Source organism: Astatotilapia calliptera, chromosome 3, assembly GCF_964374335.1.
Source record: "Astatotilapia calliptera chromosome 3, fAstCal68.1, whole genome shotgun sequence".
In the NCBI taxonomy this organism is placed as follows: domain Eukaryota; kingdom Metazoa; phylum Chordata; class Actinopteri; order Cichliformes; family Cichlidae; genus Astatotilapia; species Astatotilapia calliptera.
This window is the reverse complement of record NC_137424.1, coordinates 11,732,528-11,755,869: the sequence shown is the minus strand read 5'-3', so window position 1 is coordinate 11,755,869 and position 23,342 is coordinate 11,732,528. Positions and strand designations below refer to the sequence as shown.

General features: G+C 43.0%; 1 protein-coding gene and 1 long non-coding RNA gene across 2 annotated transcripts in view; both read right to left on the bottom strand.

The window, feature by feature from the left end:
• The window catches only part of LOC113011575 (NACHT, LRR and PYD domains-containing protein 12-like), a 374,200-nt gene that overhangs the window by 94,130 nt on the left and 256,728 nt on the right, over positions 1-23,342 (bottom strand). Inside the window, exon 6 of the mRNA XM_080298037.1 lies at positions 23,129-23,305. Within this exon, the coding sequence (XP_080154163.1) occupies positions 23,129-23,305 (177 nt within the window). The remainder of the gene's footprint in view (positions 1-23,128; positions 23,306-23,342) is intronic.
• LOC113017564 (uncharacterized) lies at positions 5,811-9,067 on the bottom strand. Its single transcript, XR_013905882.1, has 3 exons — positions 8,362-9,067; positions 8,113-8,232; positions 5,811-6,274 (listed from the first exon to the last, which is right to left on the bottom strand). It is a non-coding gene; the product is annotated as an uncharacterized LOC113017564 (long non-coding RNA).

Here is a 23,342-nt window from a genome sequence, read left to right as displayed (position 1 = left end):
CAAAGTACGGGCCTATTTTTTTCTCCCCACCGGTTGTGAGAGCGTGTTGAACGGGAATTTTCTGAGAGTGAGCTACCCACTCCAGCCACTGAATGGACGCGTGCGAATAGGCTTTGAACCTGCGCCCGTAGTTGTCAGGCGAGGGAATGGCCAGACTGTTTTCGGGTAGGAAATTGGTGAGAAACACTTTCATGCAGGCTGAAGCTATAGTGACACAGCTGAAAGGGTCTACTTTAGTTTCGCCTATAAAACCGTCTCTGAACTTTACGCACGCCTCTCTCAGGATATTAACGTCGTTTCGGCAGTAATACAGGGACTCTTTTTCAAAGTTAAACACTCCCCGGGAGGCCTCGCAGTGCCAATGCAAAAACTCTGCCCGTTCGGGGGGTGACATGCGCTCCACCCCGTAATCTGAAGGAGGAGGGTACGGACCCGAGTATTTTAAACGGTCCCGCGAGCTGAATTTGTGAGGAAAAAATCCCTTGGATTTGTCCTCGAAGCCTAAAGCTTTGGGCATAGCGCTGAAACGCATGGTGAGAAAAGAAAGCGAGTCTATGAATTTGAGAAGGAAATCGGATTCTGTGAAACATATAATTTTACTGCCTTGCATGATGAGAGAGGGCGTCATCCCACCCCCCACCAGGTGACTTAGAATTAAATAGCTGTCAAACCCTTTCGCGTTGTGCGCAACGAACGTGGTCTCTCTATATCTTTTCCTTCTGTATCTTTGGAGAAACTTTTCAACACAGTCTACACCGTAAGCGTGCCACTCTTCTCCTTCTAGAGATTTTGTGCACACTAGGTAAGGGACGTGCGCCCCCTCCCTGTCTGGGAAGGTTTCAAAGTCATAAAAGATTATGGAAGCGTTATCAGAGTTTTCATGTTTCAAAGGTTGGATGTAACACAGGTGTTGATCGTTGTCGGGAGGAAACTCCGCGCGACAGATTTTACATCTGGCGGCTGTGCACCTGTGCTTTCCGCGACGGGAGAGGTGCTTGCAGTCCGGACATTTATACAATTGTTGACAAACGCTGAGGTCTGAACCGGAGTGAATTCTAGGTTGTTTGTGCTTTAAATAACACGCGTGTGTGCGACATGATCTGTTACAATCCGTACAGATTACAGAGTCCAGAAAGTGAGAGGGGCATGCGGGGTCAAAACAGAGGTTGCAGTGGTTTTGACAAAAGTGTTCCTCTCTTTTATAATACCCACGGTGACATTCCTCGCAAATGTACTGAATTCCTAAAAATGTTTTTAGATTTTTTATTCCGTAATAGTGATGGTGGAATAAGAATAGGTACAGCGGGTGAGGCGTGTTCGGGTAGTCTGTTTCAATTAATGAAAGAGTTCTGTCCTCGGGCGGGCGGTAAAACACGACGATTTTACGTTTTAGTATTTGTTCGAATTTACCTATGTCGGTGAGAGTTACCTGAGTGCGATCGGTCAACCCCGCTAAACGCTGCAGCTCTCTGCCGCGTTCCAGGGCCTGTTTATCTGTGAAATGAGGTTGAGTGAGGTGAATCAGGTTGATGGCAAAACACAGATTATCGTTTTTGTTTTTTACCACGTACAGACAGCGACGCTTTTTGACTAGAATTTCATCATCTAACATTTTGTGAATTTTTTTACGCGGGTCATTACTGCCACCGCCTCTAGGATTTCTAATTACTTGCACAACAATTTCTAGGGGAGAGCCTGCGACGATCGCTCCGTTTGATTGTATCAGCCTGGCTAGCAGGTCCTCAAAAACCGGTACAATGTTTTCAGCGCTTTCGTCATCGACGTTAAAAACAGAGTGATTTCGCGCGTGCTCGCTGATGATCTCCAGTTGAACCCGGTCGTTACGACTAACTTCCGGTCTGACCCTATCCGCTAGATCTACAAAATTATCCCTGACGTCGAGGTAAAAATGAGCGAGGTCGCTCGCTTCATCCGGAGAGGGAATGTTGAATACTCGCCTTATTTCGAAATTATTAAAATGTTCGCGGCGAGTCACCGCATCGTTCTGTACCCGAGATCCTCCTCCTCCTTGTTGATGCTCCGCAGGCCGGTCCTCCTCCTCCCTGGGCTGCTGATGATGCTGCTGCACCTGCTCCTCCCCCTGCTGCTGGTCGTAGAGCTGAAGAGCATTTTCTATCGGCTGCAGAGGGTCAAAGTTCAGTAGACCGGCAAGCCGTTCGTTTTCAATGTTTTGAAGGAGGACCTGCAATGCGTTTTCTAAAGGTTGTAGTGGATCGTTTGGTGGTGGGGCTATATTGTTTTCTATCGGTGGGGCTAAATGTTCATCGTTTCTGTTTAATTCTGCCACGGCTTCCAACAAAGCCTCAGGGATGCTGTGTTCTTCCGACATGATTTTCTTTATTTCTTAATTCACAGACTTTTACATGCTTTTACTTTACAGGTCCTTTACAGACGTTTGGAATTTTAACCTTGTTCTTGGGCGCATGCGCACGCAGCGACCGGCAGTGAGTGAGAGCTTGGCATCCTAAGTTTTTAAGTTTTTATTATTTCTTTTCGGTTTTATTTGTTGCCGTGTGTTTTGGTTGAAAGAAGTGACAGTTTCTTACAAAGTGACACACGCTCCACAACAGTGAGAACGTCATGGATTCTTTCTTCTTCATTTTGGTTGGATTTCTATTGTGCTGGCTCGTTTCCAATGAGGTGGGCGAGGCCGTGAGTCAGCTGAGGATTGTTTACTCCCGCGACGAACTGTTACAACTTAACTTACCGTATGATGGTAAGGACCTCACCTCATGTATACCGGATTTTATACATAAAGACTCTAACAGAACGAGTGAGAAGAGGAAGAGGAAAAGAGGGAGACGTGGAGGTGTTAAATTGCGTATGAGGAGACAACAGGTCAGTCGGTTTCCCCTGCCGTCTGTTATCCTTGGAAATGTTCAGTCTCTTAGGAACAAACTGGATGAACTCCAGGGAAACGTCAGGTTCCAGAAAGACTTCAGGGACAGCTGTGTAATGGCTTTTTCCGAGACATGGCTGACGGAGCTGGATCAGGACGCCGATTTTTCAATCGACGGTTTTGGAGCTCCCTTCCGCCGGGATCGAGATGCACGGGTAACAGCGAAATCTCAAGGAGGGGGAGTATGCTTGTATGTGAACAAACGTTACTGTAGCGCTGTGACTGTTAGAGAATGTATTTGTACACCAGATGTTGAACTTTTATCTGTGTCACTGTGCCCTTTTTATCTCCCTCGTGAGTTTCCACAACTTTTTATAACCGTAGTTTACATTCACCTGAAGGCTCACCCCGCCTCCACTTGCAGCATCATTTCAGATGTAGTGCAGAAGCTGCAGGCGCTTTCTCCTGATGCACCAAACTTTATAATGGGGGACTTTAACCATGTCTCCCTTAAATCAACTTTGGGCAATCTGTATCAATATGTATCCTGTCCTACCAGACGGGATAAAATGTTGGACCTCTGTTACGGATCGGTGAAGAATGCTTATAAATCCCTCCCGCTTCCTCCTCTGGGATCTTCTGACCATAACTGTGTGCATCTTCTGCCCATCTATAAAACTGTCTTAAAACGAGAGAAGACAAAGACTAAGGATGTTGACATATGGTCAGAAGAATCTGTGCTTACCTTGCAGGAATGTTTTAAGTGTACAGATTGGGAAGTTTTTATTCAGTCTTGTGGAGATGATCTCGATGCTTTGGTGGATGTTATTAGCTCTTATGCAGTATTTTGTAAAGACATGATTATACCCCGTAAGCGCGTTAAAATTTACGCTAACAATAAGCCATGGGTCACTAAAAGTGTCAAATCCTGTTTAAGGAAAAAGAGACAGGCCTTTAAAGAGGGGGCTGTTACCGATTTTCAGACAGCCACCAAGGAAATGAAAATCGAGATCTTGAAAGCAAAACAGAGCTACAAAAACCTTCTTGAAAGCAAATTTGCTGCAAAAAATTTGGGGTCTGCCTGGACTTGTATGAAAACCATAGCAGGGTTTCAAAATCCCCAGAGCAGCAGTCAGGTCATTTTAGATGGTTTTAATTCAGACAGAGATTTTGCAAATGCTTTAAACATGTTTTATGCTCGTTTTAGTTCTTCTGATTTTAGCGAGGATATTTTGGAACTGAAACAGAAACTGAGAGATACTCAGCACTTTATCATTGAACTCAGCGATGTTAAAAAGGCCTTTCATACAGTCAATGTGAATAAGAGCCAGGGTCCTGATAATATTAGTGGCCGCCTAATTAAATCTTGTGCTGATGAACTCAGTCCTATATTTCAGGTTATTTTTAACAAATCCTTGCAAACACAACATGTGCCCTCTCTTTGGAAAGAAGCAGTCGTGGTTCCTGTCCCTAAATCTAGTCGTCCAAAAATTCTAAACGACTTCAGGCCTGTTGCCCTCACTTCAGTTGTCATGAAAGTCTTTGAAAAAATCATCAGAAATGTGATTATGAAAGAGACTGAAGGTCAGCTGGATCCAATGCAGTTTGCATACAGGCCTAACAGAGGAGTGGAGGACGCACTTTTGACTTTACTAAATCTAATTCTTAAACATGTAGAGAGTAAAGGGACTTTTGCAAGACTTCTTTTCATTGATTTTTCTTCGGCTTTTAATACAATACAGCCCCATATTTTAATTAAAAGACTTTTAGAACAGTTTGAAATCAGGAAAAACCTGGTGGGCTGGATTTTAGATTTTCTAACTGACAGGTCACAAAGAGTGAGAATAAATGGGGTTCTGTCTGACCCAGTGTTCTCCTCCACAGGTTCTCCTCAAGGCTGCGTCCTATCGCCCTTATTATTCACTCTCTATACAAACATGTGTCAGGGCAGACATGAAAACAGGGTCATTATTAAATATGCAGATGACTCTGTTATTGTCAGCTTACTGAAAGAGGGTGAAATTAACCACGGTCCAGTCATTGATGACTTTGTTCAGTGGTGTGAGGAGTCTTATCTCCAGCTGAACATATCTAAAACAAAAGACATGGTTGTTGATTTTAGGAAACAACAAAATGGGCACGGAGTCACTTTAATTAAAGGTCAGAAAATAGAGCAAGTACAATCATATAAATATCTTGGGACCATAATCAATGAAAAACTGAACTTTGATCAAAATTGCAAATCAGTTTGTAAAAAGGGTCACCAGCACCTTTATTGCCTTAGGAAACTTGTTCATTTCCACATTGACCAAAAAATTTTAACTTTGTTTTATCGTTCTTTTATTGAGTCTGTTTTATCCTTTTGTTTGGTGGCATGGTTTGGTCAGACCTCTGTCACAGAGAAAAACTCTCTAAATCAGATAGTGAGATGGTCCAGTCGTCTGATAGGTGAGCCACAGTCTTGTTTTGCCTCCCTGTACTCTAAGCAGGTACAGAGGATGGCTTTATCAATCCTTAAAAATGGTTCCCATCCTCTAAGGGGTGAATTTCAGCTTCTTCCCTCAGGACGGAGGTTTCTATTTCCAAGATGCAGGACAAAGCGTTATAAAAATAGCTTTGTCCCCGTTGCTGTCACTGAATTAAATAAGAACTGTTTTTGATTCGAAATATTAAAGTATGTGTCACAGTGAGTTTTATATATTTACTAGGTATGTGTGTTTTTAAAGGGATGTCAAATGCTGTCATTTTTCTGTAAAGCAAATTTACCTTGCCTTTAGGTATAAATAAAGTTACCTTACCTTACCTTACCTTACCTTGTGTCTGTATATCGATGCATATGTGTGAACTGTTATGGCGTACATGAAAGCGAGGTTTTCAAGGATTCTCTTCTTATGAAGCATCCGTCGAGCTGTAAGAAAAGACGGACAGAATGTATTTTTTAAACCTTACATTTTTTATTTTTATAGAGCAGAGAAGTTTAATAGGATCGATTCATCCCCCCGTCAATTACCTCTCGGTCTCCTGAGAGGAGCTCTCACTCTCCTGAGAGGAGGAGATCTGGACGGTTCCTCCTCCTCCTCAGCCTGATTTTCTTCCGCCTGATTTTCTGTATCGGTCTCTGTCGGGGGGAAATAAAACAGAAGAGATTTAAGAAAACAATCTCATCCTTCCTATTTTTTTGAGAATGAAAAAACTTTTTATTTACCTCGCTCCTCCGCGCGATTGTCTGTAGCGGCGGGGGATTGGTTAGGTAAATCCGCAATCTCGGCTGCCGAGAAATAAAACAGAAGAGATTTAAGAAAACAACCTCCTCCTTCCTATTTTTCGAGAATGAAAAAACTTTTTATTTACCTCGCTCCTCCGCGCGATTGTCTGTAGCGGAGGGGGCTTGAATAGGTATATCCGCAATCTCGGCTGCCGAGAAATAAAACAAAAAAGAGAAAGATTTAATAAATTAAAAACTTTCTAGCACGCTTTATACCACTCCAAGTCGGGAGGGGCGGTATAGCACACTCGGATTACTCCGCCACATCCTGATATTCAGAGGTGTGGACTCGAGTCACATGACTTGGACTCGAGTCAGACTCGAGTCATTAATTTTATGACTTTAGACTTGACTTGAAAAAATGTTCTAAGACTTGTGACTTGACTTGGACTTTTACACCAATGACTTGGGACTTGAATTGGACTTGAACCGGTTTACTTGAAAAGACTTGATATTTTACCCCAAATATAAAATTTAACATGCATATTATATAGAGATTGAAAATGTGACGTCATTCACGGGTAGAACCGCAAAGGATTCTGGGAACTCGTGGCAAGCGGTACTAGCGCACGCAGGCTTTCAATTAAAATCAGTTATACAGCGATAAAAAGAAACACAAAAATGTCAAGAAGCTGTTGTATTATTAACTGCAATAGCCGGTCGCATGACAGCCACGGGAAGCCGACGGGTAAAGAGATCGGTTGTTATCGGATTACGTCGTTGAAGAGAAATTGTTCATGTTTCCGAAGTAACAAAGAGGAGACGGATGGCCTGGATTGCAGCCATTCAAAGATCAAATATAACGTCCCAGAACACTCCAGCTCACAGGTTAGTCTGCTCCAAGCATTTACACGAAGGTCAGTGTTTTTTAGTAGTTAATACGTCATTTTCATAACATAATTGGTGATATAGGTTACAAGCAAGAACAGAAATTGTCGCGCTATGCTCCTTTATTTATTGTGCATAAATAGTGAATTGTCCTGACACAATATTGCGTTTCGCTTCTGTTATTATGGTACATTGACAAAAACATATACTTTTATTCACAGGATAAAACAGGTTTTTTGTATCACTAATTGCCCAGTACGATTACAGCATACAATATTGTTGTCACTGCTACATTTCTGTGATGGGTACCAGAAATTATTTCCACTACTAATTAATTACCGTTGAGCTCAAAGGTCCTATTAATAAACGGTTAACGAATGTGTATTTATGACGACAATTTGTGAGACTGGTAAACTTATGATACGTACGATGGTCTTTCGTTCTACACGGTGCATTTCAAGGTCCTGTACCCATCCGTCGGTAAACTGTACCTGGGCTTGTTGCAGTGACCTGAAGTTACTAAACTTCATGAGTGTGTGCACTCACTCCAAGAACCGTATGATTATAAATATGCATATAAATATGCTAAGATGAGATAGCTGACTTCATCTAACTAGCAAATGTTGTCCAGGCTACGTTGGTGATACAGTTTTTTTTAATGTGTATGATATTTTTGTCATGCGATTTTAAAGCTGGTCCTACAACCGCATCCAAGAATAACATGCAGCTTATCTCAGAACTGTCGGTGAAAATTATTCTTGGAGCTAGGTTTAATTGAGCTGCATTTTAAAGAGGTGCAATTTCACAATTTGTGTATATTTTCTAAGTTCACTATTTTGTATGTGTTGAGAAAAACACAGATTTAAAAATTACATGGTCTAATATTTACATTTAGCATATAACTGCAACATGCTTTTTTCGTTTGTTTTTTTTAAAGACTCGAAATGACTTGAAATTCAAAGTTTCAGACTTGTGACTTGACTCGGACTTTTACACCAGTGACTTGAGACTCGACTCTGACTTGCCTGACATTACTTGAGACTTGACTTGAGACTTGAGGATAAAGACTTGAGACTTACTTGAGACTTGCAAAACAATGACTTGGTCCCACCTCTGCTGATATTTATCGAAATGACGGATATTGCATCATATTGTTTACCTTTTGGTTTAAAAGGTATTTTCCTGCAGTTCTCCCGGTATGCGTTGACGAAAATAACGTCGTCGTCTTCTTCTTCTTCTTCTTTTCGCTGCGGCGGGGTCTGTATATTCTCGGTTACCTCTGTCGAGAAATAAAGCTAAACTTTTTAAAAATCTGCTCCGGGTCGGGAGGGGCGGTATAGCACACTCGGATTACTCCGTCACATCCTGTTATTCAACAAAATGGCGGATAATGCATCATATTGTTTACCTTCGATTTTAAAACTTTTTTCTCCGCGGTTCTCCCGGTATGCGGAGACGAAAATAGCGCCGTCTTCTCGTTCTTCTCTCCGACGCGGCGGCAGCGGAGGTTCTGCGGGGGATATGGCTTCTAATTCGCCGCGGAAAACGGCCGGATTTCTGCTGTTACTCACTGCATTATCGATTGTTTCTGTAAGTATCAGAGCATGGTTAAATCAAGTCTATCTAAACTTATTTAAAAAATGGTATATACTTATTTAAACGTACCGTAGTCCACTTGCGTGAAATCGTTGATGTAGAAATCTAAAAGAAAGTAATCAAATTATTGACATCTCTGTTGATATATAATTTAAAGTCGTAAAGAAAAAAACTTACCAGGGTGAGGTATGAACAGTTCTGGCGAGATGGCTCTGGCGCTCTGATCGGCGGCGTTGTTTGAACGGAATGCTGACATAATATTCACGGATTCTTCCTCGTGATTGGTAGAACTGTCACAGTAGGGGCTGAGCAGATAGCGACTCCCCTTCCGCTTCTTCTCTCATTTTATCCTAGTCTAGCGAAGCATCTGTTTTTCGCATCTTTCTCTTGACAATACGGATAGTTAGAGTGGGTTGTTTTTTTTTGATTGCCTTCTTGCGAACGCCGTCTGTTTTCCCACATTCTGCAACGGTAAAATATGGCTTTGAGACGGGTATTTGTTTTACCAAATGGACAATTGCTGTCTGACCTTGTTCTTGCTGTTGACAAAACTCGCCTCATGGTTGACTCTTTCCCACAGAGGGGGGTGTTTTAATAAACTTATTCGAATATGAGCTTTTTTTCCACTAAGACTAGTTTTATGGGGAGATGTAAGAAACCGGGTTACAAGCAATGATAATATCGGATGTTGACTCCTCAGCGTCATCATTTTCTATCTATTGAGAAAACTTATTGTAAAAAGTAATGAAGAAAAAAACTCCTCCTTGGCCGGCGGGGTGTGTGTGTGTGTGTGTGTGTGTGTGTGTGTGTGTGTGTGTGTGTGTGTGTGTGTGTGCCTTCTTGCGAACACCGTCTGTTTTCTGCAACGGTAAAATACGACTTTGAGACGGATATTTGTTTTACCAAATGGACAATTGCTGTTGACAAAACTCTCCTCATGGTTGACTCTTTCCCACAGAGGGGGGTGCTTTAATAAACTTATTCGAATATGAGCTTTTTTCCCCGCTAAGACTTGTTTTATGGGGAGATGTAAGAAACCGGGTTACAAGCAATGATAATATCGGATGTTGACTCCTCAGCGGATCAACATTTTCTATCTATTGAGAAAACCCATTGTAAAAGTACCCGCGGTGTGTGTGTGTGTGTGTGTGTGTGTGTGTGTGTGTGAGTGTGTGTGTGTGTGTGTGTGTGTGGGCCTTCTTGCGAACGCCGTCTGTTTTCTGCAACGGTAAAATACGACTTTGAGACGGATATTTGTTTTACCAAATGGACAATTGCTGTTGACAAAACTCTCCTCATGGTTGACTCTTTCCCACAGAGGGGGGTGCTTTAATAAACTTATTCGAATATGAGCTTTTTTCCTCACTAAGACTAGTTTTATGGGGAGATGCACGAAACCGGGTTACAAGCAATGATAATATCGGATGTTGACTCCTCAGCGTCATCATTTTCTATCTATTGAGAAAACTTATTGTTAAAGTATTGAAGAAAAAAACTCCTCCTTGGCCCGCGGGGTGGGTGTGGGTGTGTGTGTGTGTGTGTGTGTGTGTGTGTGTGTGTGTGTGTGAAACAAGATCGCCTGTCGCTGGTTTGTTTTTCAGTCTCTCAAAAGGAAAAGTAGTATTCACTAAGCGATATTTATTCATTTTTTACACATAGGCAGCCTGTAGGTTACAAGCGGATAGAAAGTTCTTCTTTTCATCACAAGCTATGGTGTATCTTAAAGGTTTTTTACAGCGTCTGTATTATAGGAAAATAAAATACTATTGAAATCTCTACAGGAAGTCACTCTTTATTTCCATTACAAACGCCGGTGCAGCTTAAGAAAGTAAAATTACATCCGCTCTGTCTCTCTATACATCACAGAATCAGCTGCTGCATCACCGCTGTGCTTAGGGAACATGACGCAAAAGGTCTGAAAATGACTAGACACTTCCGGAGTATTTCCGGTAGGGTCATAAGGTCCGGATCGAGATTGAATATGTCATATTCAAAACCTTCTTCTTTGGGAGAGCAGATCTCATCGGACACAGGAACGCTGCAGAAGGAAATCCATCTTGTGTCTGTGCCTTAGAAATTGTGACGGACTCCTCTCTCTGCTTTTTTATTCCCCTCCAACAGATGGCGCGCTTCCGGAGGTTTCCCCCTCCCTCTAAAAACTTTTTTTCCCAACAACAGATGACGCGCTTCCGGAGGTTTCCCCCCTCCCTCTAAAAACTTTTTTTTTTTCCCCAACAACAGATGACGCGCTTCCGGGGGTTCACCCCCCTTTCTCAGGATACGATTCGTCACGCGGGGGGTTTCCCACCCCCCTTCTCCGGATGCGATTCGTCACGCTCATTACACGCTTCCGGGGGGGAGGGGCGGGAGGTCAAAAGGTCGTGATTAGGGCCATCAATCACTTCGGATCAAATTTTGTCATAAGCTGTATGGTATTAACTCTCTAATGTGAATATTACAGTGGAGATGTGAATACAGTGTGAGAGACATCCTGTGTTGAAGCCAGTGTTACTTCTTTTACAGCAGAGTGTTAACTTTATGACCTTTTACAGCACCTCTGGAGTCTGGTGACCCAGGCCTGACCTAGGATGCTACTGCTAATGTTTCTCTAATGTGCTTGTAAAGGATTCAGCACAGACAGACAAGTGACAACTGAGCAGATGTGCAGGGTTATAGAATAGTTAAAATGGGCTCATTATCTGACCACTATTGAGCTCATAGTGATGAAACAAGTGAGCGACGAACTTCAGGAAAGTCACTGATTACAATGTGGGATGAAGTTGAGATGATCGATGATTTGGAGCAAATTATGGCACAAAAGCAGGAGTTTAATGATTTAGAATAAACCTGCAATGATACTTGTCTCTGTGATGCTGAATACTTTATTACTCTTATGAGCTACAGTTGTTTGCAAATGTGAAGTTTGTTTTAACTTACAGGGTTTTGTCTACAGGCAAGGATACAGGCTCCGGGTGGAGCTGGGAGTTGAACAATCTTAACATTTAACCACTGACTAATGTTTCTTTGACACAGGGTTACAGGTTTGGAGTGGAGCTGCTCCAAGAGAAACCCTGGAGAATTTTTCAGAGAGAATGTGCAACATTCTTGTGCATGTCTCATTGTGTGGAGTTGACACATGGTGAGAGCCGTGTGGCAAAAGAGGAGTGTCAATATTTTAACTTGCAGATGTTGTGACGTGCCCTGAGAAGGAGTGACTGAAGGAGATCATCCACAAGATGGAAGCTGAGGCCTGGAGAGAGGCTTCAGGAGGATCATAGAGGAGCAGAGATCAGCTTCAGCACAGCAGACATCCCACAGTGAGCTGTGCTACTGAGCTTCCAGAAGATCGTCGAGAGGAGACTTTGAACAGCAAACAACCAGAAGGAGTGAAAGAGATTCAACGTTGACGTTGAGGAAGACAACTAGGGTGTACGATGTGCTCTGCCCTAATTCTTCAGCGGCGTTGGAACAGAAGCAGAAGGATGAAGGGAGCGTGCCAAGCTCTAATCGACGGTGCAGAGAGGAAGTTCAGCGATGGAATTGTGATTCTGTGAACAGCACAGACGCCAGGGGACTGGGAAATAGCTGACAGCACTTTTCCCAAGGATGGAGATCACCTAAAGTGTGTCACTGTGCCATGCAGACTTGATACTGCAGAGGGGCTTTTGTTTACATTTGCATCATGTGTTACACTTTTTTAATCTTTAATTTTAAATTGAAACTAACATTACTGAAATTGAAATGAAATGAAACTGAATGAAACTAACATAAAAAGTGGTATCGTGCCATCTCTATCATAGTCTGTCTGCAGCTGAGACAATACAAACTCAAACTGTGGGGAGAAGATTATATCACTTCAGTTTAAATTGACCTGGAAGCGCCACATTTTCACAGACTTCTTTATTTACAGCATTTTTTACGTGCTGTATAGATTATACAGTTAGGTCCATAAATATCTGGACAGAGAGAACTTAGTTTCTGATTTTGGTTCTGTACATACACTAAAATCTATTTTAAATGAAACAACTCAGATGTGTTTGAAGTGCAGACGTTCAGCTTTAATTCAGGGGGTTGAACAAAGAGATGCAGAAAAATGTGAGGAACTAAAACATGTTTAACACAATCCCTTCATTTCAGGGGAAATGTGGAGGAAAAAGTAGAAAAATTAAATAACTTAATTAAATTAATTAAATAATAAGATTGTCAGCTGGTAACCAGCTGGTAACCAGCTCCATGCGATCGCTTATCCTGGTCCCAGTGTTAGGGTCAGTGAATCCAGTTAACAGAAAGATATCCTGGATATACTTGACTTACTTTGTAGAGTCAAGATTAATAATCATAATAAAAATTATAGTCTAACATCCAGAAATCTGCACGATGTGTTTCATTATGTCTAACAAGCCTTGTACAGTTAAAGCTAACAGTTACTACATGACTGAAACACCAACATTATCTCTTTTATTAAAACATGCATATTAGGGCTGGCATCGTCACTCATGTCTAGAATCGATTCGATTCAATTTGATTCAATTTGAATCGGGGAAATTTGGCCTCAGACAGTCAGAAATATTATAATTCAGGTCATGCATCAGTACATTTCTATATTTTTATATCTATAAAAAGAAATCTGACACTTGCGAGACTTTATCAAAGGTGTGAGCGTCACAGCAGATGCCTTTGTGTCAAAGTAGCTGAGGATCAAACAGAAAAACATGAAGGTTTTCCTGGCCTGGGATTTTATACAAATATTCTGCAGTACATCAAAAACAAAAGAAAACCATTAATGAACATATGAACATTACCTGATGCTGCTGACGTGAAGCAGAGCAAAGTTACAGAGGTTTGATTACAGACACAGCTGAGCGTTTTGCAATTTTGCATCATTTTAAAAAGTTTAAATTTGTTCAGTATTGAACGGCAGAAACGAGGCTTTGTTTTCAGAAGTAAGTAAAAGAAAAAAATAGCTGCCGACAGGCTGTAAGAACGGTAGACTTGTGCGTTACAAGCAAGCGAATAATGCATAAAACAGGAAACTGTTCTTGAAGTACAGTGAGGGAGAGAGAGAGAGAGCTGTGCATGAAGTGTGATTTTATCCTGGTGGCAGCAAAACAATCAGAGGGAATTCATGACGATGTTTATGTGAAGCGTAGTTTGGAGCTTCTTTTGCTGCTGGTTTACTCAATATTGTTTGGAGAGACATCAAACCTGCAGCTTCAGAATCAGCGCAAAAAGGGCGTAAACACAAAGCGCCGAAACATCAGAATCAGCGAGCTGTCGGCTTTCAGCTCGTGTCCGTGCAGTCAGGCGAGAAAGTCACATCTCACTGATTCTGATGCGTCGGCGGCTCCGCGCTTTGTGTTTACGTCTTTGTGCAGAATCCGTGTTCCTGCTCTCATTGACTGTTTTAGCTGTTTGGTGGTTGTTGAAATTTTGGGAGGTTTAACCTGAGATTCTGCCGTTTTGGCCAAAATAAATTTATATTAAAAAATCGATTCAGGGTTTTAATGAATCGATATCACGTTATCCAAGCGAGAATCAATTTTATTCGATAAATCGATAATCAAAACCCACCCCTGATGCATATACACGGGTCACACTGCTTATTGAAACTCCCCAAACATCAGATCTTAATCAGACAGGTTTCTGTTTTTTGTTTTCAAAGTTTAGACTTTGCTTCTATTGGACTTTTTATCAGTAACACGTGCTTACTTTTTGCAGGAACAGTTGAAACTAACATAAATAAATAACTCCAGAGGTGATAGTCAGCAGGGGGTTTACAAGTTGTGTGCCGCGTTGTCGGCGGTATAAGCTCGACCACTTGCAAGGTGAGCTGGCAGACATCACTGAATTCATCAGAGATGATTAGGTTCATTTTGACAAAGTGAGCAGATATTTAACCTCCTAGGACCTGGCGTCCACATATGTGGACATCACATTTTGGGTTGTTTAGACCAAAATACTACATTTTGCTCTACAAGGGCCTGATATCCACTCACAAGGATGTTATACTGCCACTGTGCTATCGACATTTTAGACCAATATCCTCATATGTGGCTCTCATTCTTCTCAGAAACAAAAATTTGATAAAAAAAAAAAAGTGGTAATTCTTTGTTTTTACATTCATCAGGTCCCAATCAGCCGAAATATCTAAGAGAAACTAAAAATGAATGCCACGGAGGAGTTTGGGTCTTAGGAGGTTAAAGATTGTGCCACTACATTCTTGTCTAGAAGATATTAAAAGTGTATTTGGTGACACACAAAAAAGGGTAAAGTTAAAGTATAGTTTGGGTCCACACATGTCCAAACCCTGGTGTGTAGGCCTACTTAGTTTTGAGAAATTGTCATGGGACCGGGTCTGGGTGACCCAGGGCCTGTAAGAAGTTATGGACATGTGTGTTTTTGGTGCTGCTGTCTCCTGTTTCCATGTTTGTGTATCTAGGTGTGTGTGTGTGTGTGTCAGCCAGGAGCCTGGCCACACCTGCGGAGGAGAATTACTCACACCTGCAGCTGATCAAGCCTCGTCAGAGGAGCTACTTAGGAGTGTGGTGGAGCTGTCTCCGATGCTGGATCATTGCGTAACTTCATGTTAGTCTCTTGGCGAGTTAGTTAAGGTTAGTCTGCTGCATTGTGGCGTTGCTGACGGCTGCCTCTTTGTTATTCCCCAGGAGGAGTGTGGAGACGAGAGGGCAGCGAGCACGGGGTGCTCAGACACTGAGGAGCGGAGACAAAGAACACTAACACTGGCAAGAGGACATGTCAGAGTCGGGAACGCACTGGGGATTTATTGTTGTTTGGATTATTTTGCATCACTGTAAATAAACGCACTGACCTCATCAAAGAGTCCAGCATTGGGGTCCTCCTTCCCCTCATCATAGTCTGCCACGCAGGCCGTGACAGAAAAGCCCACTAAAAGAACGCCCACCAGACCAAAGCAATGGTTTTGACTTGATCAGCATTAACCCCCCTAACTTGTATCTGCGTCTAAAAGATAAAAAGTTTTCCATGCTAAAACACAGCTCCACCTCCTGCAGTTCTCCCTCTGAACCACTAGATGTCTCTGTTATCTAAATGAAGACGTGCAGCACAGCAACCACAGCAGCGCTCAGATCACACGTGTCCTGTTATTATGTATAAAAGCATGAAACAGGTGAGACAGGTGGGATCAATATTAATGTTGTGGAAATATATGAAAAAGCAACAGAAGAGTGAAAACATTTCCTGTTTCTAGAAAGATCTTTCAGCTCACAGCTGCTCACAGACTGTATTTACACGTGACAAACTGCAACTCTACAGTACATCTACAGTATATATCAAATATATTCTGTATTCAAATCTATTGAGTGATGTTTGAAAGTCTTTCCAGGTGAGTTTGATCCAGGAGGGTCTGAAGCCAGAGTCAGACAGAGACTGTGCAGAGACTGTAGAAGGACAGAGCAGCAGCAGAGCAGTCCAGATACACTGATGATCCTCTGTCAGATCCAGAGGGACACACAGGGATGATGCTGGACTCTACATTGTGTCTGACAGTGGAGCTGTTCTCAGAGCAGTTCACTCTGCAGCACTGACAGTCATCTGCACTTCTTCTCATTCCTCTGTCAGTCACTGCTGGATGAAGCTCTCCTCTCCACCTCCCAGTAACATGGCCCAGTCAGAGCGTCTCTACACACAAGCTGCTGCTGCTTCAACCTCTCTGGATCACCAGGACACAGCTCCTCCTCTCTCAGCACACACACCGTCCTGTTTACCATCATCAGCTCCACCTGCAGAGAGAAGAAGGAAGAGCAGAGGAGATAAACGAGTGTTTCCAGAGACTCTTCATCAGCTGTCAGTCAGTGATGCAGCACATCCAGTATAAAGAGCAGCAGGGACTTCAGTGCTGGGACTGTACTAGGACTCATTGTTGCTTCACTTTTTCTAATCTTTGGATTTTTATTGAAGTTGATGAAAATGTTTTTCCCTCCTAGTTTGAGTTTGGACTTTCATTCATTAGAGGAACCTTGGTGTGTCCACTCTGAGCTCTGTAGGAACTAGAGATGGCACGATACCGATATCATAAATTTGGATATCTGCCAATACCGATGTGAATCCGATAGTGTGTTTTTTAATCAATAAAATGTTTTTTTAATATCTTGCTGCATTTTGTATGAGTTCATACGCAAGTTTAAAAAACAAATAAACACCAAAGCTATTCTGTTATACCTGTATGTAAAAAAATACACTGCGCCCAAAATATTTCATAGTTCAGCAACACTGATCAATCTAATAAACTTAAACCTGCAACATCCTCCATATTCTGGTATTTTAAAGAGTACTTAGCAGAAATATTAAGCAACCTAACTAATAGGGTTGCAAACTCCCAGCAAAAAAAAAAAAAAAATAGGGAACCACCCCCCACCCTCCATCTCATGATGCTTAATCGATGTAATCAAATTTAATGTGATGCAGGGGAAAAAATGTACAGAAATAAATTATTTTTCAAGAATAATTAAATAGATTCAACATCTTTCTTCAACAGAATTACAGAACTCACAGATGGTACCTTCCCAAAGGAAAAAGTACTAGCTTACTAGGGTATATTAGACTTAACAGTTACTATATACAGTAATGGACTTCTATACATTTTACATCAGATTAAAACTTTGGGTGTCAGATAATTATTTATTAAAAGCTCGACATTTTAAATGAGAATAAGAAAGAAAAGTATGTCTTTGTGCCCCCTTTTCCTTGTTCATGCCCTATCGGCCCCCCTGGCTAAACTTTGCTAGATCCGCCCCTGCACAGTTACCAGCTGTCAGCTGTAGAAAAAGATCCTGGTGTAGAAAGTAATATTAAATAAATTCTAACAACAGCTTTTCAAGCTTAAACGTTCTGCTGTTGTTCAGCCGCTGGTTTCCTCTTTCTGGTGCAAAGTGAGACAAAAACAAACAAGAGAGACGGACTCGCGACAGAAAAGCCGATCAGCTGATCATTAAGCAGTTTCACGATTGAAGTAGCAGCAGGAGAGCGAGAGGCAGTCGCTCCATTAATTGGTTTTTAAGCTTAACGTGGGAATGCTTTACAAACATTCAGAGATGAACTTACACACTTGCTTTAATTCTCTATGGGATGACTTCCTCGGAGATGAAATGCTGGTGAGGCTACAAATACACACAACCGCTCTATCACGTGATGCATACTGCTGCGACGTACTACGGTTATGAGCCGAGTTAGCAAGTTAGCAAGTTTTGTGAGGTGCTTTATTGATATTTAATGGATTACATTTTTTATTTCTCACCGATATCCGATCCAGTAATTTGGGTCAGTATCAGACCGATACCAATACGTAATATCGGATCGGTCCATCTCTAGTAGGAACCCCAACAACAAGCCCAACAATCCAGATGGACGGTTCCAGCTGTTAACTGGAGGAATTCCATCCAAACATCTGCTCTCACTAACTTCTTCCTCACCTACAGACTGTGTTCTTCACTGCTTTAAACTTGGAAATGAATGCAGTCATTGGTCTGCGTGCTGCTTTGTTCAGAGAGCTGATTGGCTGTTGACAGCGTTTGATCAGAGCGTGTCAGCCGTTACTATGGTGACCATAAAGGTGAGAAACAGGAAGTGTTTGTGTCCAATCCTGAAGCCTGTCACCATTCTCCTCTCACAGCTTCACTGAGAAGCTGCAGCTTTACAGGAAACACTGGATCTTTGTTTCATACTGACTGTGTTTAGTACAATACTGCTGACAGCACCACCCACTCACTCCATCACTCTACTTACACCAGAGTCTCCAGTCTGTAGTCTGGACTCTGCTGAAGATCAAACAGCTGCTTCACATCTGGATCCTTCAGGTTGTTTCCCCACAGGTTCAGCTCTCTCAGATGGGAGGGGTTGGACTTCAGCGCTGCTGCCAGATAATCACAGCTGATCTCTGACAAACCACAGAGCCTCAATCTGTATAAAGAATGAAAGATGTAAGTTTATTAGACAAAGTGTGAGCTTGAAATCATTCAGTGTTTCATCATCTGTTCAGAGCTGAAGAAGGTTCAGAATGTAGAAGTTTAGAAAATGGAAACTCCAAACAGCTGAAGCCAACAGGAAGCAGCTTCAAACAGGAAACTGTGCAGAGTTTCAGACTACCGTATTTTCACAACCATAAGGCGCACTTAAAAGTCTTAGATTTTCTTCAAAAAGTACGGCGCGCCCTATAGCGCAGTGCGCCCTGTGTGTTGTAATGAGGACGTAGTAGAGAACACCATGAGAACGCTAAAGGGTTAAGTGTGTGCGTTGACTTTATTGCAGATACCTGTATAAAAGAACAGGTATGTGCGTTATGCAGGACATCGTTGTTTTAACAACCCTGAAAATGGCAAAGAGACACGCTTACGAAGCACAGTTTAAACTGAAGGCCATCAGCTACGCGGAAGAACATGGAAATCGAGCAGCGGCGAGAGAATTTAAGATTAACGAATTAACGAATCGATGGTTCGCAAATGGAGGAAGCTAGAAAACAAGAAAACAAGCTCCGGCAGGTCAAGAAAACGCAGCTGAGTTTCCGTGGACATAAGGCGAGGTGGCCCGAGTTGGAGGAAAGACTCGAGCGGTGGATCATCGAGCAAAGAACGAGCGGGAGAAGCGTTTCGACGGTCACCATTCGGCTAAAAGCAGTTTCAATAGCTGAAGAGATGAACATTGAACATTTCCGAGGAGGTCCGTCTTGGTGCTTTCGTTTTATAAAACGGTGCCATTTTTCCATCCGGACCAGGACTACGGTAGCGCAGCAACTTCCAGCGGATTATAAGGAAAAGCTGGCCATCTTCCGCTCGTACTGCAGCAAACACATCGGCGACAAACACATCCAGCGATGGATGACCGATGGAGACCAGTTTCACCAAGAGTGGAAGGCAGCGCCGGGCGAGTTACGCCACAATTTGCCAATGGATTGTAGATGCTTGGGCTAACATGTCTGCTGGCACTGTTGTTCGAGCTTTCGCAAAAGCCGGCATCATTTCCGAGGAGCCGCACGGCACGGAAAGTGACTCTGACGGTGAAGACAGTGAACCTGGCATGTTTGATGGAGATTTAGCGCAGCTGTTCAATTCAGACAAAGAGGATGAGGACTTCGATGGGTTTGATTGATGATAAAAATGTGAGTACCAAACTTTGTTTTGCTCCTGCTTTATTTTTAAATACACACACTTCTATGCTTGTGTGTTGTTGATGATGACGATTACTGGTAATAAAAATGTGAGTAAGGTACCGAACTCAGGTTTGCTCCCGCTTTATTTTTAAATACGCATACGGTACTTGTATGCGCCCTATGATCAATCAATCAATCAAAGCTTTATTCGTCACATGCAGGTTGCCCTGCAGTGAAATAGGACCCCCCCCGACCTTACACATATAGCACAAACATTACATGGGGATACAGGTCGGAGATTGGTAGAATCAGAGAAAAACATTGAAATGTACACTACACTGGGGAAAGTACAAGAGGAAAAAAAGAGACCCCTACTCATGCTATGCTTCCATGGTAGGACATCATGAGAACAGGAAACAAAAAAAACTCCTCTGCACAAGAAGCACATAAATGTCCACAGCACAACATTGTAAAGACATGACAAGCCACAGGGGTGGGTGGGGGTTGAGGAGTAATCCGAAGCGAACACAGCAGCCACCCTGCACAGCGCTACCATTCCAGCGTGGCACACAGACCCGCCGTGTTCCCCCGCAGGAAACAAGCATCGAAGGCGTTTGGAAGGGAGGGGGATGAGTGCGTGCTTATCAGTATAAGTGTATGTGTGTGCGTGTCCAGAGTTCAGCGGAGACAGTGTCCTTCGCTCTATCAGGCTAAGTAAACAGTCTGCCAGCCTACCCAGGTGGCCTTCATGGGGCGGGAAGAATAGTCATCACACAGTCGTTATCAGGGAGTTGTTTTGGTGGGCTCCAGCCTTGGGCCTGCAGCTGGCGCCGTGGTGTCCAAATGTTGAATATTGTTGATTTCTCCTTTATGAGCAGCTCGAATTTAGCACTCCGACACTGGTCCCTCGATCTCCCGTTGGAGAGCTGCGAGCCTCCCAATGATGGTATCAAACTTCTGTTCCAAGGTGTTGTCATTCTTTTGATTTTGAGACCTCACAACTGCAGTGATCCGTTCCGCGATGTTTTCCAACTGTCGCTCAAGGGTCTCATTTTGAGCAGGCCTTTCTCTGATATTTCCCCTCATACGTTCAATGGTGTTGTTTTGAGCCTTCACAGCAGCTGTAAGCGTCTCCAAGGTCTTGACCATATTACGTTCGTTGTGAGAGGTCGCACCTCGTCCCGTCGCTCCAATTCCAGCGGGCAGCCTTGTGGGGGTTTGAACAGCCGGTTCTGCTCTCGTAATTCTCTGATAAACCAGGGCTAAGCCAACGCCGATCAGCATGAACCCTGTTATCATAGTTCCGAATAGGTAGATATCTTCAGCGTCCTCGATCGACAGTCCCGCCAGGCACACGGTCCTCCAGTTCTGCCACCTGTCCATCGTGTAACCGGCAGGGAAAGTCCCTCCACGGCACTCAGGCTCTCCCGAGCCCCGACTTCTCGTTGAGAAAAGGGTGTCAATAGCACTCAGAGACCAGTTGATCAAATCCATAATTCTCTTTTAGGTTTAGAGAACGACAGTGAGAGACTGTTCCAGGGAAAGTAATGCACGCAAGACAAGACGAGGACATAGAGGCTAAGCAGGGAAGATAAGGGTAAGGAGGAGAGGAGAAAAGTGCGACCGCCTTCGCTGAGAGCTCAAGAAGAAGAAAATCCAAAATGATCCAGTGCGCCTTATGTGTGTGTTAAATACAGTAATGGCACACATAACTGAGACTGCGCCTTTTAGCACAGTGCGTCTTATGGTCGTGAAAATACGGTATATGTCCTGATGCAGCCAGTTGGATTTTGGAGATTTGAATCTCTGTTCTGTGACTAAGTCCTTGAATCATTTCTTCCAGTTGGTCCAACAAGACAGACTAAGTATTGGACATGTGTTGTGGCTCCATTAGGGGAGCTTCTAAATGTGATGTGATGGCCCCTCTGGGTCTGTCAGGTCACAGGACTGAAGAGAGCTCAAACTGGGCACACAGCTGTTCCAGTCTGGACCAAAGACTCTATACTGGGACTGAGGGACTGGTTTGACTGCACCCACTGGGACGTTTTAAAGGCTCATGTTCCAGCTTTGATATCATTGATTTCAATGAAGAGCTTTGTGATTGTAGCAAAGGGCTGGTAGCTCTGAGAGTCCCACTGATGAGGTGTTTGTGTGGAAATCTCTTAGTGGGACCAAAGAGAGAAAAAGCCCTGGTCCTGATGCTGTGGGAGGGAAATGATTGAAGTGTGCTGTGAGGAACTGACTGGGAGGTTTTCACACATTTTCCAGTCCTCCTTGGAACAACAGGAAGTTCCCAGCACATGGAAACAAAGGTTAAGTGTTCTATGGCACTCAGTGATGATGGTGCTGTGGCCCCACCACCTCCACCTCTTTGTAAAGGAACTAACTGTAATCTGAAGCTTCAAATGGAACTAAGACTTCCTCCACTAGGTGGCAGTGTCTGATGACAAAGTGTTAGTGGAGCTGGCCTGGAGTCAGAAACAGGAAGATGCAGGATTTGGGCTGAAATGGGGAAAAGTGGTTCGCACTAGTGCCTTAAAGCAAGAAGGTTGTAGGTTGAAGCTTGTTGGCCTTTCTGTGGAGGTTGGATGTTCTCCCACAGTCCAATGAAATGCTGCTTAGGTTCATTGGTGCTTCTAAATTGGCTGTAGGTGTGGATGTGAGAGAGTGCTTCTCTGTCTCTCTCTGCTGGCCCTGTGATGGACTGCTCACCTGTGCAGGTGGACCACGCCTCTTGCCCTATGACAGCTAGGGCACAGGCTGCAGCCCTGTGAGCCTAAGCTGAATAAACAGTTAGCAAAAATGATCCATAGAGAAACCTATTGGTCAGCATCTTATTAGCCTGCTGTTAGCTTCATTCCACAGAAAACTGAAACTGAAACTAACAGAGTTGATAAAGAATAAAGAGAAATGTGCTGATTTAAAGTCTTTGAAGTGCTTCAGATGATCTCTGTCCACTTCTGTCCACTCATTCATTCATGTAAGCTTTCTGATGCAGCTTTGATCTTCACAGTCTGCTTCATGAAACTCATTCTAACCCTGAATGTCAGAGTGTTCCTCCTTCTCTTTCCCATCATTCATGCTGGCAGTGGAGGAGATTTGGATGTTGGACTGTGTTTTGGATGATGTGTGTATGTTTGTGTTGGACTGCTGTCTGTAAAGCAAACGCACATTTTGCTTTGGATTTCAGTGTCAGACAGACTTTAAGGTGGAATGAAGAGTTTGAGAGTTTCACAGTGAATTATCCAGTGGAGGATTTTTCTTCTTCTTTGAAGGTTTGAAATGTGAACATTGTTCTGCTGCAGTCAATGGACTAAACCAGAGAAGAAGAAAACAGACTTTACCATGAAGATCCTCAGTGTGGATCAGTATAATATCAGCCTGATGTCTGCAGTTTAGTGTCAGCACAACTTTCACATCATATTCATCTCAGCACAACTAAAACATGCTGACTGACCCCAGAGTTTCAAGTCCACATCCTGGACTCTCCAGGAAACCACACAGATGCTTCACTCCTGAATCCTGCAGGTTGTTCTTGTAGCTCAGGTCCAGCTCTTTCAGATGGGAAGGGTTGGACTTCAGTGCTGCTGCCAGATAATCACAGCTGATCTCTGACAAACCACAGTCCTTCAATCTGTATAAAGAATGAAAGATGTAAGTTTATTAGACAA